The sequence below is a fragment of the Saccopteryx leptura genome, chromosome 1, assembly GCF_036850995.1.
Source record: "Saccopteryx leptura isolate mSacLep1 chromosome 1, mSacLep1_pri_phased_curated, whole genome shotgun sequence".
In the NCBI taxonomy this organism is placed as follows: domain Eukaryota; kingdom Metazoa; phylum Chordata; class Mammalia; order Chiroptera; family Emballonuridae; genus Saccopteryx; species Saccopteryx leptura.
The window spans coordinates 195,773,377-195,788,989 of record NC_089503.1 but is presented as its reverse complement, the minus strand read 5'-3'; the positions used below and the strand labels follow the sequence as shown (position 1 = coordinate 195,788,989).

At 51.9% G+C, this 15,613-nt stretch overlaps 1 protein-coding gene across 49 annotated transcripts in view; it reads right to left on the bottom strand.

Moving 5' to 3' along the window:
• Positions 1-15,613, bottom strand: part of ANK2 (ankyrin 2) — a 380,102-nt gene that overhangs the window by 38,565 nt on the left and 325,924 nt on the right. For 21 of the 49 annotated variants that reach the window (XM_066383813.1, XM_066383817.1, XM_066383818.1 and 18 more), the window contains 7 exons: positions 14,239-14,274; positions 8,981-9,205; positions 7,443-7,541; positions 6,370-6,524; positions 4,760-4,971; positions 4,310-4,514; positions 1,421-1,517 (listed from right to left, as the gene is read on the bottom strand). In XM_066383813.1, the coding sequence (XP_066239910.1) occupies positions 1,421-1,517; positions 4,310-4,514; positions 4,760-4,971; positions 6,370-6,524; positions 7,443-7,541; positions 8,981-9,205; positions 14,239-14,274 (1,029 nt within the window). The remainder of the gene's footprint in view (positions 1-1,420; positions 1,518-4,309; positions 4,515-4,759; positions 4,972-6,369; positions 6,525-7,442; positions 7,542-8,980; positions 9,206-14,238; positions 14,275-15,613) is intronic. The other 28 variants (XM_066383831.1, XM_066383924.1, XM_066384005.1 and 25 more) reach the window with 3 other exon arrangements.

The window sequence follows — 15,613 nt, the reverse complement described above, 5'->3', positions numbered from 1 at the left end:
AGCACAGAAATGGGGAGGCGTGGTCTCCTGACCCGGCCGGCACACACACTGCGCTCACCACGGCATGCTGTCAGACCTCAGACCACTGATCACTGCTGCTCTCCCCTGGACCCTTCTGTATCCTGTCCAGGGTCCCCTCTCCTGCCTTTAACTGCCTGCCAGGCTCCTGCTGATCTCATGACCACTGTCCCACTGGCTCCATCTGCCACCCCCTGACAGGTGCAGTCCCTTGCGCCCTTGCACCGCCTCTGGTGGCCTCTCCCTTGGCACTGGTCACTCTGACATTCAAGGGAGGGGTTGGGGTGAAGATGCTGAGCATTGAGCACCGGTGACTGGAGCTACAGGCTGGGTCACCACCCCAGCGGCTGCCCCTGTGACCCTCAGCTGTCCCTGCATGTCCTCCGCTGTCCCCTGAACAGGAGCTTAAGCTTGGACCCTCTCAGTGTTGGTTTTTCCGTCTGTAAAATGGACACGCTACCACGTGGTGGTAGTGAGGAATTAAATGCACGGGAAAGTGCCCAGCGTTCCCCACATGTCACTCACGCGGAGCTGATAATAAACCGGGCGAGCAAGTGCCATGAATGCAGACTGGACATCGTCAACGCTGGAAAAAGCGTGAAACGTATAAATGCATCAGGGTGCACCAGCCGCCTATGAGCCTTGTGCATAAGCACGGTGAGCTCTGACTTTCTGATATTCTGTTGGGGAGCAGTTCAGGCTAAGTTGTTGACAGCAGGAAATTAATCACCCCTCAGATCTTTGGGACTGGAAACATCCATCGGCAGCGGCTGCTCAAAACCGAGCATCAGGGTCCTACGGTCCAAGCCAATGATCACTTATTTTCCTCAGATTTTAGTCTGGCCTGACCAGGCGGTGGCACAGTGGATACAGCATTAGACTGGGACACAGAGGACCCAGGTTTGAAGCCCTGAAGTCACTGGCTTGAGCATGGGATCACAGACATGACCCCATAGTCACAGCCTTGAGTCTAAGATTCACTGGCTTGAAGCCCAAGGTCACTGGCTTGAGCAAGGGGTCACTCGGTCTGCTGTAGTCCCCCACCCCCCCGCCCCGGTCAAGGCACATATGAGAAAGCAATCAATGAACAACTAAGGTACCGCAACAAAGAATTGATACTTTTCATCTCTCTCCTTTCCTGCCTGTCTGTCCCTGTCACAAAAAAAAAAAAAAAAAAAAAAAGATTTCAGTCTGACTGGTCAAACTTTGTTATTGTATCAGCACTATTCTATTTGCCGGCAGGGCTAGTTTAAAATACGAAAGTTAACGCAGACCATATTTAAAACCAAACCCTTGTGCCCAAAAAAATCACTTTTAAAGAAAATAAGGAACAAAAAAATATAACAGAACCAGAGCCCGGGCGGGGCATGCGGCCGTGGGCTCGTCTGTGCTGTGACGATACCTGGCAGAGACGTTGGTGGTGAAGGACACACATTCGTTGACAAAGGTTAATGGCGTCGTTCCTGTGATATCTTCCCACTGAGCAGGAGTGGTTCCACCTGAAATAATATGATTGCAGGAAAAAAAAAAACACCACTCAGGCCAAGCTCCAGACGCTGGACTGTGAAACAAGCCTGGGGCCTGGTCGTGCTCCCCGGGGTCATCCCAGTACCCACCTCCCCACCCCACGTGGGAAACAAAATGGCTAAAAACCTCGTGCTGAAAGGAAGGCAGCTGATACCCCTCCCTGGGAACTGAATTCAAGGGAGCTCATTTGAATAACTGCTTCGGATTGCTAGCTGTCCTGCACTGTGCCTGACATTCAGAAGCGTTTATTGTATTTGCGAGGCCCCGGAGATAGAGTTGACTTGTCTACAGTTGAACATTTAAAAAGATCCTTTGACTAACCAAGGAGCTGAAGGCTTTGTTAAAATGAGAAAAAAAAAGAATCCAGATCATCTTTTGTGCTTGAACTTTATACTTGATACAATTATTTTCGTAAAATACATTTTCTGGACCTGGCCAACGAGCTCAGTTGGTTAGAGCAGTGGTCCCCAACCCCAGGGCTGTGGACCGGTACCAGTCTGTGGGCCATTTGGTACCGGTCTGCAGAGAAAGAATAAATAACTTACATCATTTCCGTTTTACTTGTATTTAAGTCTGAACGATGTTTTATTTTTAAAAAATGACCAGATTCCCTCTGTTACATCCGTCTAAGACTCACTCTTGACGCTTGTCTTGGTCACGTGATACATTTAGCCATCCCACCCTAAAGACCGGTCCGTGAAAATATTTTCTGACATTAAACCGGTCTGTGGCCCAAAAAAGGTTGGGGACCACTGGGTTAGAGCATCGTCTTGATATGCCAAGGTTGCAGGTTTGATCCCTGGTCAGGGCACATGGAAGAATCAACCAGTGAATGCACAACTGAATGGAACAACAAGTCCATGTTTCTTTCTCTCCCTCTCTCTCTCTCTCTTTTTCCCTTCTTTTCTCTGTCTCAAATCAATAAATATAAAATTAGCCCCAGGCTGGATAAGCTCTGTTGGTTAGAGCAATGGTTTTCAACCTTTTTACACTTGGGGATCAGTAAAATTAGAAGAAGTATTTTAGGGACTGCTAAGGTAGAAATCACCCTCAGCATAGGTGAATTCAACTAAGATCATTGGGTCTATGATCTTCATACCACATCAGGGTGCTTAGCTCTTTTGCAGAGCAGCACAAAATTTCTTTCAGACTAGTGGTTGAAAAACACTGGGTTAGAGCATCGTCCCAATGGACACTGCTCACAAAAATTAAGAGACAGTTTATCGCTTCATACGCATTCTGGAATATCCCCTAATTTCTGTGAGCAGTGTGGACAGGTTGCTGGTTCGTTCCTTGGGGAGGGCACAGACAGAAACAGATCCACATTTCTGCTTTTCTTTCTCTCTCCCTTCCTCTCTCTCTGAAATCAAAAAATAAAAACATTTAATACTATTTGTAAAAATTAAACACTTTTTCCCCTCCATTTACCATGAAAATTTGGCAAAAAAAAAATACTTGGAAAAACGTGAACAGCTCAATGAACGCTGCCCCTGTAACCCTCAGCTGTCCCTGCATGTCCTCCGCTGTCCCCTGAACAGGAGTTTAAGCTTGGACCCTCTCAGCGTTGGTTGGACAGGGAGAGGAAGGCCCACGGAGGGCCTAACCAGGAGGATGGCAGCTTGACCACGCGGCACCCTCACCCGACCACCACCAAGGGCAAAGCGCACCCACACGCGGCATCGTGCCTGCTTCCCTTCCACCCCCACGTTGCCCATGTCTCAGAAAGGCTCATCATCTACGCAGGGACCAAAGAGTATTGGAAAGACAGACGACAGAGCTCAGGAAGGATTGGGGATGAGGAAACGTGGGACGAGGCCGTGATGGAAGCGGGCCATTCCCCTGCACTGTGTCAGCCACGTGTTTTAAACTTACGGGGTGGTTTCAATGGCTTGCTATCATAGATACAGAAAAACAGTAACAAGGAGGGAGAATCTGAGAGAGAACTGAACAAGGGTGAACACAACTGACAAGAGGAAGGAAATGAGAAATAATTTCTCCTCGAGCCTGGAGAACCAGGCACAGCTGCTCTTCCTCCGACAACAGCACGGATATTTGCTGACCACCAGTAGCTCGTGGTTCCCGGGAAATTATCAGCCAGATGACATGGGATTTTTACCTCCCACGATCTGTTCTTGGGCTGAGACAACCGATATTTTGGGAGTGACTTTCTGGAGTTTGGTAGTTTTCTGAATGCTCTTACAACTCCCAAGTGAAAAGACCAAATTCCGTTTATCTTCAAGGAACCTTGACTTGACTTTGGTTTTTCCAAAGTAAGTTGAACAGATCAATGCTAAAGACATAACCAGTTCCTAAACAGATGTTAAGAGTTGCACTACTGGGTATAATTATTCAAGATGGTAGTTATTAATTTTTTTTTTTTACAAGTATGAGACAATGTCTTCAGTGAAGACACAGACTTGGGTCGGATGGCCAAATCTGCAAATATTTGTGGGAGAATCTCGGGCAGGTCACAGAGCTTCTCTGAGCTGTGGATTCCTTTCCAGAGAATGGGGTTTAGTGTGGTCAGCGGGCTGTTGTGCAGACAGAAGGAACACTGCCCGCACCGAGGCTGTGACCACCGGGAGGGCGCATGTAGGCCCATTAGCAAACAGCAGCCCCACCCTTTTCGGTTCCCTATGTAGGACGCCTTCCTCGGAAGAGGGCACAAAGCCCTGCGGCATCCTGCGACAGCCTCGGCTGCCATTCACAACAGTCCAAGCTCCTACTGGAGCCTCCGCGCCCGCCGTTGTGGCCGGGGCCTCACCTGTGATGCTGCACAGCAATCTCAGGGTCGGCGCCTCTCCCCCGCAACCATTCAACATTACATCGCTGGCAGCCTTGGGGACAGGAATGGTCATGGTGATCGGCTTGTGGAATTTTCTTCTCCGAGGCTCCAAAGTGACGATAGGACTGAAGGTAGCTTTGCTCCCGAGGATCTTCCTGACCAGCTCACCGTGCATCGGTTGGGCCTTTCCACAGACAAAACACACCATGAACAACAGACCAGTGCACTCCACCTCACGCGTCTTTCCAGGTTGTCTCGTCCACTGTGTGGTGTGGCTCCCAGCACAGGACCAAGGCGGCAGTGACCTGGCCCTCATGGAAGGGACCTGCTGTGTGCTGCAGTGGCCCCTGCCCTTCCGCTGCCGCTCTGGGTGCATAGTCCCCCCTCCCGGGGCAGGCCCCCACCCGGCCGAGCAGGCGCCCTACACACCTGCAGGCCCACGCGGATCCGCTTGGTCAGTGCGCCCTCTGGGAACACCGCCTGCACCTGGGGCACCACCATGCTGCTCAGCACGCCACCCTCGGGCCCGATCAGGTGGCTGTCCTGCTTGACCCGCGACACCACAGCGAAGTACTGCGGGAAGTCCCGTGTGACGATGCGGCAGATGCGCTTGCGGTCCAGGTCCTCGGCGCTGTCCAGCACTGCGGGCAACAGTGGGCGTCAAGGTCAGTGGGGGCCAGGGCTGCCGTCCCCGCCTGCATCTGTGCAGGACTCGCCCGGGAGGGGGTGCTGCCCTGCTCCTGTTGATGCAGTTCCCACCAGCTGCAGAGGAGACTGGTTGTGGGGGTCTTTGCTCCCCCAAACATAGCTCAAGGACTAGTTCCTATGGTTTTAAGAAGAAATGTGGCCCTTTCCGTTCCTGGAGGAGCGTGCAGGAGTGAAATCTATCCTGTCAGGACTGTCTGCAGCTCGCCCCAATGGGTGCCCATCTGAGGCTCACGGTGCACATATCATAGGACTTTCACAGCATGGATGACCATGAATCCCGGGTTTCAATCCCGGGAACTAGCAACTCATCCGTGCGCCATCTAACATCAGGACCACTGGGTCACAGGCTTCTTACAGACTGATAGTGCAGATGCTCAGAGCGAATCAAAACAATCAGACTCAGTTAAAATGCAGAGAAATCAGGACTAAGTGGGTCACTGGGATTTGGATTCTCTCTTCCTGAATGTCACACAGAAGTAACAACAGGCAAATATATTGTGCACCCGGGTCATCACTTTTGGAATACACCAGCCACTTGCCATGCCAGAACAACACGAGGACACATGCATACATGTACACCCACCCACGTGCATACACAGGCACCTGTGCACATGCACACACACCTGTGTGCATGCACATATGCAGGCAATCTCTCATACCTGCAGGCACACACACATACAGACAAATATGCAGATACATAAACTCCTGTGCACATATGCATGCACATCTGTGGGCACACAAGCACATGCATGCATACTACACACATGTATGCAGGTGTACACACATGCACACAGTCACACACAAACATGCAACAGCATGCACGCACACAGGCATCTGTGCACATGCACACTCCTGTATACACACACATGCAGAGGTGCACATGCACACACATGTGCACACATGCAGGCACACATGCAGGCACACATGAAATCATGCACACGTATGCAGGTGCTTGCGCATGCGCATCCATGCTGTGAAAGTCCTATGATATGTGCACCGTGAGCCTCAGATGGGCACCCATTGGGGCGAGCTGCAGACAGTCCTGACAGGATAGATTTCACACACACTCATGCACACACATGCAGGCAAGCTCTCACACACACATGCATACACATGCTCACACAAATGCAGGCATACCCACATGCCTATACAGGCAACCATATGCGCAAATGCATGCACGCACTCACACATGCATACACGTGCTCACACACAGGCACACACATACACATGCTCACACACATGCACACGCATGTGCACACAGCCCAGGTCCTCAGGAAGACGGGCGTCCCCTCTCGCCCCGCTGCAAAGCCCTCTGAAACCCCACAGAATACCTTCGTCCATGCCGTTGAGGATCTCGTTGAGCTCGTCCTCAGTGTGCTCACAGCAATGCTCCTTCCAGCTGTCCCCGTTCTCACTGCGCAGGACCACCAGCTCCCTCTCCTTCCCTCGCAGGGCGGCAAAGTGCGGGATCTCCACTATCACGGGCCTGACAGCAAGCAGAGCACTCAGTGTGGACGGAAGCCCACCACAGCACACACGTACCATGACTGTCTGTTGCAAAGTGACCTGGATTCTTCTTTCTGGGGATGGGGGACATCAGCTAGCGGATGGTCGCACAGCAGCTCTCCACCTCAGGGGCACTGATCCCTGGGGACACTATGCTACCTCAAGCCCTGTGACTTCTCCCTGTGAGTGCATGTGGCATTCTGGAACTTCTCCTTCGATCAAACATAAAGAAACGAACATGCATGTCTACGATGTGCACCCATCTAAGGCGTTCTCTACGGGGTGCAGAATGACACAATGGCTCAAGAAGGTGATGGCTCAAAGGCTGCGTTCACTTGATGGGCTGTGGATGAGGAGATGTCAGGGACACTGAACGCATGGGAATTACAGAGACATGCATTCGGGGGGGGGCTGCCTAGGCTTCCTGAAAATTGAGGACATGATAGGCATTGCCCACAGCGCAGCCCGGCCTGAGTGCAATGCCTATGGGACCCAGGTCTGGAGCATGCACGGCCCGCTGTTCTCAGGTCGCATTCACTCTCCAAGCTCATAGAGGCGTTTGGTTTTTTCAGTCCAGGTTGCTTTGATACAGACCCCCCCAATTTACCGTTAACAACACTGAATAACTAGCACAGAGTACGTATGACTAGGCAGGTTCTCATGCTTTAAACAGAAATGAAGGTCACAGCACTTGAAGGGGAAAAGGTGTAAAAAAAAACCACTCAAAAAACAAAAGTCACATACCACAGGGGTCAGAAACAGTCCACGAGAGAGGCGCACAGAATTGAAATCATAGAGGGCACATGTCATGGGCACAATGACAGAGAGAGAAATCATATGGCAGAAGGAGGAGAATGAGGCCAGCAGCCATCAAATTTTTTTTTTAAGTCACTCCTACCCAAGGAATTTGGTTCCAGGAGGCCCCAGCTGAAGGATGCGGCTGACCAAACTTTCTCCCTCATTAAGTGGGGGGGGAGCCGTTGGCAGATGGAGTTTACTGATACATCCAAAGCAGCAGTGAAAGAAAGAACACAGGTGAGCTTCAGGTGCGGAGTCCGCTGGCCCCCAGCGTCACACGCCAATCCGCACACAGGGGGAGGGGCGCGCTTTGGGTCTGCCCTCCCCCCTCCATTGGTCACAGAGAGAGCAAGGCGCCAACACCCAGAGTGCTCAATGGAGGTCCGCGGATGGATCTGTCCCCCCAGGGAGGTTCCGCCCGGGCACGTGCTGTTCAAGAAAGACCGTGCTCCACGGGGAAGACCACGCTGTCGGGAATATGATGAAAACTCGGGCTCTGCGGGGAGGCCAGACGTTTCCATGGATATTCCTGCACACGGGGGTGAGGGTTATTAGTTAAAAAGCCCAGACGACCTGAGTGTGAGGGAGGCAGGGAGGGAGGGAAGGGGCCTGGGAGAGAGAAGAACGGGTGTGCTGCACCCGGACCTCTGCCTCTCTGCTCTTGTCTCCACGGGACACGGGAGGTGGCTTCTAGAACTGGAAATACAAAGACACATCCCTTTCCAGGGAGAATGTAATTTGGAGCAACCTGTGCGTAGTTGGCTCCAAATCACAAGGCTCCAGAACAATCCCCGGCTCTGGAGCAAGACACCTCTCCCCGGTGCGCTGCTAGCAAAAGCGAGAGCTCGCTGTGATCAGGGTCCGTCCCCGCCATCAAGCATGGAGACGTGCTGGGATGAGACTGAAATCCACCTGATTCATTTCAAAATACTTTGAAACGCATCCGACATCCACAACGTCGTCTTTCGGTGGGTTCTCAACAGAAGCGATACACATCTCTCGGTGTGGTGAAACACCACTTGAATAAGACAGCGCCGTTCAAACACACAGACAAGGAAATAAATGCTCATTTCTGCTCAGAATTGCTAACACACGGATGGCAGAAGGGAGTCCAGATCTCATCACCTCATGAACACTGTGACCAGACAGACTGCCAGGCTGGCAATTTTGACAGCAGAAAAGACAGACGGCTCCGACTGGATTTCTGGCTGTTCTACGAGGGCCACCCTTCTATCCCCACAAAGACTCTGCCTCCTCACTGCACGGGACGCTGAACTTGTGTTTGGAATAGAGTGGTCTCATTTCTTATCTCTCGTTCGATGCTGCCGACATCTTGTAGTGAAAGAATACCTACCACCGACTAAGATGATCATGCCCTCAGGGAGTCTAGCGGCTGTTGCCACACCCACAGAGAAAGAGTAAGTTAACTGGACTGTTGAGGTCAGTCCTGCCCTAAAATAAAGAGGCGAGAAAGTAGTGTCGAGCGTCCAGTCGTTACATGCCATTTTTAAAGAATCGCTTGGGGGACGGATCTGCCTTTGAATCGTCTGAGGTCCATTTTCTGCCGTCCCTCCCAGGGGGGTCGGTGGGACACACAGCGCAGCAGCGGCCATGTGGGGGCTTATGGGAGAGCCTTACCCAAGGAACTGAGCACCGGAGGGTCCAACTTCGATCAGGCGGCTGGCCAGGCCTTCCCCTTCCACCATCGGGGGCATGGTTGCCAGGCGGTGCCGTTTCACCAGACGGCAGGTGACGCGGGTGGGGGCCGTGCACTTCCGTGGCGGGATGATGATGCGAAGCCCGTGGTGCCTGCAGCCACGCATGGCACCCCCACGGGCGTCCACCATGAAGCTGACCAGGAAGCTGGAAGGTAGGGTAGAGGTCAAAGGTGGGCAGCACTGGTTCTGCCCCGTCAACAAACCTTTGTCCATAATGCTCTATCCTCCAAACACCTCTTTGGGATGGACATATGCGGTGGTGGTGGTGGGGAATGTGTCCTCTGATGTGATGCCAATGCCCTGGCTTGTGTCGTGTTGTTGTTTAAATGTATTATTTTTATCTGTCATGGAAGAAGGCTGCTGCTAGGGTCTGTTGACAATGGTCTTAAGTATGAACTAAATGAAAAAATAAATGCCACGTTGAAAGAGACAGGGGAGAGAAATTATATAAACACGCCAAGGAAGCTCCTTGGGCTGCACATCTTCCCGGTCCTTGCGCCCCAAGAAACTCGCACAGAGGTCAGAGGTGGGACAGAGCAGCTGCTGGAAGTGAATGAAAGCCACTTCGCTTTTCAGAGTCTTATCTCGTCCAGCTAATTGTAATGTCACTCTGTGATGTCAGAGACAAGAGGCACAGGCCTCTCCCAGGACCGTGACCCAGTTCCAGCGGAGCTGAGATGGGGGTGGACAGGGAGCAGGTGACAAGTGCCCCTGCTCTGAGCTGTGACATGGGGACACACGAGCTCCTGCTCAGGCAGGGTGTCTGGGCGTCAGGACTGCCCTCGGCCAACAGGAAATTAGACATGGGAGAGCACAGCGCATCACTTGGAAACATGAAGGCATCTCTGTGGCCCTTGCTTCTGTTCTGCCAAGGTCATCATCCATGGAGGGGAGGAGCACAGACCAGAGGGACCGGTCTGTGTGTCGAGAGAGAGGGGGGCGGGTGCGGCTGGTGGGGTTCTCGTCACTGCATTAGTCACAGCACTCGGGGAGACTTGGAGGCACTCATTCTCTTTGCCAAGGAGCAGAAGTGACACAGGCGGTCCACCTGCCGTGCACAGGGATATGAGGACGCAAGTGGACAGCAAGGGCACCCTGCCAAAAACTACGCCGCCGTCCTTGGCAACTTTAACTGCCTCTGCAAGGGTCTGATGCCAAGACAGAAAGAGGATAGCAGCGCCCAGGGGTCCGAGGGGCCTGGGTGCAGGTCAGCAAGCTCGCTGGGCCAGGACCCCACGCTGGGCAGTGTGTCTGTGACCACACCCAGAGCACTGGCAAGTATTCAATCCGAGTGACCACGGGACAGAAGAAACGGCACATTGAGGCTGTTTCTAGACGAGGGTAGGAAAAAAGCGTTGCATCCTCTTCGTAGCAGAATGCAGAACTCAAGCATGCGATCACACAGAAAGCCCTGCTGCTTGCAACACAAGGGGACGGGCAGGCAGAGCTCAGAGCCCGAGCAGCATGCCATGTGGTAGACGCCGAGCCAGAGCCCTGCCCCCATGGGCAGCGAGGCAACCGGGAGACAGCGCGCATGCCGCCAGCCTGCTGTGGGTTCCGTGCGGGCCGTGTGGGGGAGAGTCATTGGCAGCTCATGGCCAAATGCGGACGCTTCTGGGTTTTATCAAAACACAGTGAGACAGCATGAGCTGCAGTTCTTACCCCTAGATACGAAGTCTTAAAAAAATGTTTGTTTTTCAAAAGAATGGAAGAACTATTTGAACCCTTGTGGTGACTTGATTTTTCTTAGCTGACTGTATTTATGGTGATTTTTGCTAAAACTAGAGAAAAGCTACTTAAGAATGAACCAGTGCTGTTGCAAACTCATTGCCAATCTGTCTGCCTTTCTCTAAATTTTGTTTCTCTTTTGATCCCTGTCCACACTGGTGAACAGCCAGGGGCTCAGACCCTAAGGAATCACTGTGGTGGTCCAGGTGCCTGATGCTGTCTGAGCCTGGTGTGTGTGTCTAAGCCTGTATCCGGTCATTGGGGCTCGCTCACCGCCTCCACATGGGTCCGCCATGGGGCCGCGCAGAGCACCCCTTACAGCGGGGTTCCCTAACCAGTGAGGGAAGGCCACGTTCCTGGCTGGAACGCTTAGTACGTTGGATGCCTTTCTCTGACTCTACGTCATCAACTGCTCCCTGTGAAATCCTCTCTTGTTCTTGTCTCCTCCAGCTGGAAGGGTTCCAGCCCCGAGCCCCTTTCCTGCAGTTTGTCCCCTCCTACTAAGGGCCGGTCACCCAGCCAGGAACGGAGGACACAGTGATGACGAGGCAGTGGCCCCCTTGAGCCACAAGGGTTTCGCTGACACGACACACCACTTACTTTCCTGGAAACTGGCAAGGAGCCATATAAAGGCCATGGTGGCAGCAACCCTGTGTCCCCAGGCACGGCCCCGGGGGGTCCCCCGTGTGAATGAGAGGAGGGGGGGAGGAGCAAGTGGGGAGACACTGTCCATCTCTGTGCCCAACAAAAAGAGAAGGTGGTCAAGCAGAAGATTTAATCTGTTGGTCTCTGGACAAGCAATCCAGGCAGAACTCATTCAAATGACTACACTCATGTATTTCTGCTCATAGGAGGAAAAATCAGACTCTAATGATGTAGCTGCCACATGAACAGCAGATAAAAAAGCTGAGTGGGCACCACTGTAAACTAAAAACAGCCTTTTCTTCAAAAACAGAGGGAATAAGGGAAATCGTGACTCAAGCTCTAACTAGGTGGTGACGAAAAGTCTTTTTGGTAAAAGTCAACAACGCCAGTCCGTCACTTCGTCCCAATAGTTCACGACATCAAGTCAGGCGGGCGTTTTGAGCATTTTCATTAGGAAATGTCAGGCTATCCAAAGGGGTCCCTGCTCGGGCTGGCGGTAGCACGAGTGGACATTTGTTCAGATGGGAAGAGACTGTTTCTGTCCCTGTCCCACAGGGACAAAGGGGAGGCTGCCAGGCGTGGGCTGTGGGTAAGGGATGATTTCCGGGGCTGACTCAGTAAGTAAGGTGTTCTCATCATGTGGGGGATCCGGACTGGGAGAGGTCATGTCTGGGATTTCGGCCCCGTCCGCACACCAGGGAGGTTGTGTCTGCTCTGAAGGCAGGGCAAGGACCGGGTCCCGTGCAGAATGCAGCGAATGCCGGGCCGTCCCTCACCGTCCCGTCCCTATACCCACATAGGTTTATATCTACTTTAAATGTCTTAAAAGTGACAGTGCCCTTACAGCAACCTGAGAAAAGTACACGGAGACGCTGACATTGAACGCATGCCTACAGTGAACTGGACCTGCGCTAACACTGTTTCCTAGGGTGATGGGGCTTCTCTCTGTCGGTTTATGAACTTCAGTGTGTAAGTAAAATATGAAACACCACGATCACCGGGCACAGGGCAGTGCCGCCAAAGCACCACGTCCTCCCCGGGGTCCCTCTCCGAGCCCACGCTGATCTGACTCTGACTCGAAGAACTGCTGTGACCTCTGACCACTCACTCCCTGTCCAGAAGTGTCAGTTTTTTCGCCCCTCGACTGAGACTTCCCTCAAACGCCAGAGTGGCTTCCGGCGTTCACGTCTACATCAGTCGGGTTAGGACACCCAGTGCCGTGTCCTCTGTCAGGGGCCCAGCAGGAACGCCCACTTGGAGGGTAAGCTGTTACAACTCCACGAAGAGCTCTCCCATTTGCTCTCTGGTTGCCCAGTCAATGGGCAGTTTTGCAGAAAAAATGGACACAGGCTGCACTCAAGTCTGACTTGAGACTACAGACAGAAAAAAAAAAAAAAATATATATATATATATATACACACACACACGTATATGTGTATATACATATATCGCGTGACACACTCGGATTGAATGGCATACTCTCCTGTACATGGAATTCAGCAGCCATGCAAATTAGAGATTCTTACCAAGATTTTTCTAAATTGTGAGATACGGTGTTATCACAATTTAAAAAGAACAAAAGCAAAGGCAACCTGCCGTTATTAATGCAGACGCCGCGCCTGCACGGAGGCGACTGGATTAGCTGAACAGACACATGCTTCAGAAGAGGGCAGAAGACGAGGAATCCGGTTTGCTGAGGGTGACACACCTTCCACCCCCAAAGTTACCAAGGCTCAGTGTTACTGTCAAATTCGTCTGGGGCTGCGGGCGGGGGTGGGGGGGGGAGACGGCAGCATTCAGTTAGTTATGGGGTGGAAAACAGGAAGAAAAATGCCATCGGGGTGCTTCAGGGGTCCACGCGTACCCTGCGAGAGGGCCGTTAGTGAGACCACGTCATGGGCTTCCTCCTCCTCTGTGCTCCCCCCAGCTCCTTCTGAATTCCCCGACCCCCATAAGCTGAAATCCCGATGGGAAGTGTCTCTGAAAACAGTGGCTCAGCTTTATTAAAAAATCACCAAACCACCGTTTATCGCTCACAATCTCCACGTGCAGAGACCTGACAGCGTTTCAGAAAATCGAAAAGGATGGATATCAACATTCTCGAAATTGGAAAGAGGAAATTGTCTGATTTGTGGACAATCTGTCATATCATGATGGACGACGGTGTGACAAAAATACTATCGTCGGTCGTCTGATAAGAACCTTAAAAAATAACTTGATTGAAATTACTCCAGGATATATATTTTTTAATGCGGACTAGACTTATTCTACAGCATCATTTCCAAAAAAATATCAAAAACAGCTGCATGTGAAGCAGCACGAGCACGGACACGCACTCCTTATAAACTCTCAGCCTCCGTCTGGCTCACCGAGAATGCAATTTCTAAAGCAGCCCTCTAAGTCATGCTGAGAGTCACACTGAAAGTCACAGCCTTCAGCGTAACTTCAGAACAGGGCAGCCACTTGGCGTCACTGCTGGGAAGGGTGATCTCAGCTGCATGGAGCACCCTGTCTCCCAAAAGAGGCCAAGAAGTGGGAGCCACGGCCAAGACAGCCTTTCCTGGAGGGTCTGCGCGCAGCGTGGGCGCCATCCCAGTGTTATGTGCCACAGAACAGAAAAAGGCCACTTTCCGTCCACCGCAGAGCAAGGGGAGCTCAGCCCAGAGATGCAGGGTCTCTCTCTCTCTCTCTCTCTCTCTCTCTCTCTCTCTGTCTGGGAGGTGCGTGCGCACTGAAGCACCCAGGGGCGGTGGGGGAGGGGGAGGGGGAGGCGGGGAGGAGATGGAGGGGATAATGCACAGTCACCTGCTGTTGTCACGATCGAGACATGGAGAGGTGCAGCTGCAATAGAACAGATACTTTAGCACAGAGAAGGGGTGGGCGGTGAGATACCAAGAAGGCGTCAGAAGTCCCTTCTGAGTAAAAAGACACTATTATTCGCACCCCACGGCCGTCTCCACTGAGGAAAGACAGAAACACTAGTGAGACCCCGCTCTGTGCAAACGTGGAGAGGGGCCAGGGGTGGGCTCCGTGCGGCTCCCCCGTTCGGGGCCCTGGGGCTCAGGACACCAGTGGGCACCCCGTGCCCCTGCCAGGCTCAGCAATGGCCAGGGGGCGCTGTACAGGGAGACGTGCCCCGGGAGCCACAAAACGTCATGGGGGGGGGGGGGCGTTAAAAGGAAAGTAACGTCATCTGTGATGGATGGGCAGAGTTTTACCTCCACAGCTTTTCATCTGTACTTTCAGTGCTTTCTAAACAACGGCCAAGCCCTTTGGGGGCCACGGCAGAAGTGCAGAAGGAAAAGGCACAGTTTACAGACCAGCGTCAAGGACAAGCAGGGTCGGTGAGGGAAATTACCTACAGGCAGGTAGCAGAAACTCTCCAAGCAAAGTCTGAGTGCTTGTTCAAGACTTCCAGCCCTGCTCTGGGGCTGCTGGCCCCCTCAGGGGTCTCTTTTCAACACCCCCCACCCCAGGCCTCTCTCTCCCTAACCTCTGCTTCACTCTCGCCTGATGTACAAAAGGGGACATGTGTAAGGGACCAGAAAGCCAACCTTACAAAAGAGCTGTGTAGCTACTTATAAAATAATTTTCTTCATCCAAAAGAATTTACTTTCCTGTAACTTAAAAAAAAAAAAAAAAGAAACTAGGGTGTTTGAAACACACGAACCATCAAATTAACTGCTCCGGGCACTTAAATATTAATGTTGTCCAATGAGAAACAGCCCTGACTTCCTTGAATGTCAAATACCAGTGTCCCCTCCTTGAGCAACTATGGTGACATGTTTCTAATAAATGTTACTTTTGTTCTGGTTTTTCGATTGACAGCAAAATCGTCTTCAACGTGTTCTTATAAAAAAGAGTGGTTTTGTTTCTTTTTTAATTGACTTTCTAGTTGTTGCAATATCTTGCAAGGCAACATGATGAACTGACATTGAGTGGCTGGCACATGGCTATCATGAAAAAAAGACTATACGACCAAAGACTTTTGGAATCATATTTGAAATAAAGCGCAGAACGAACTGTTCCTGGGAACTGTGCCTCACAGCTACAAACCCAGAGAGCGCATCTGAAACAGAAGAGGGCTGTGGATTCACGGTCTCGGCCAAGTTGACACGGTCCGGTCATCACCGGGCTGCATGGCCTATCATATCTGTTGGCTCCATTATGAAATCAGTAA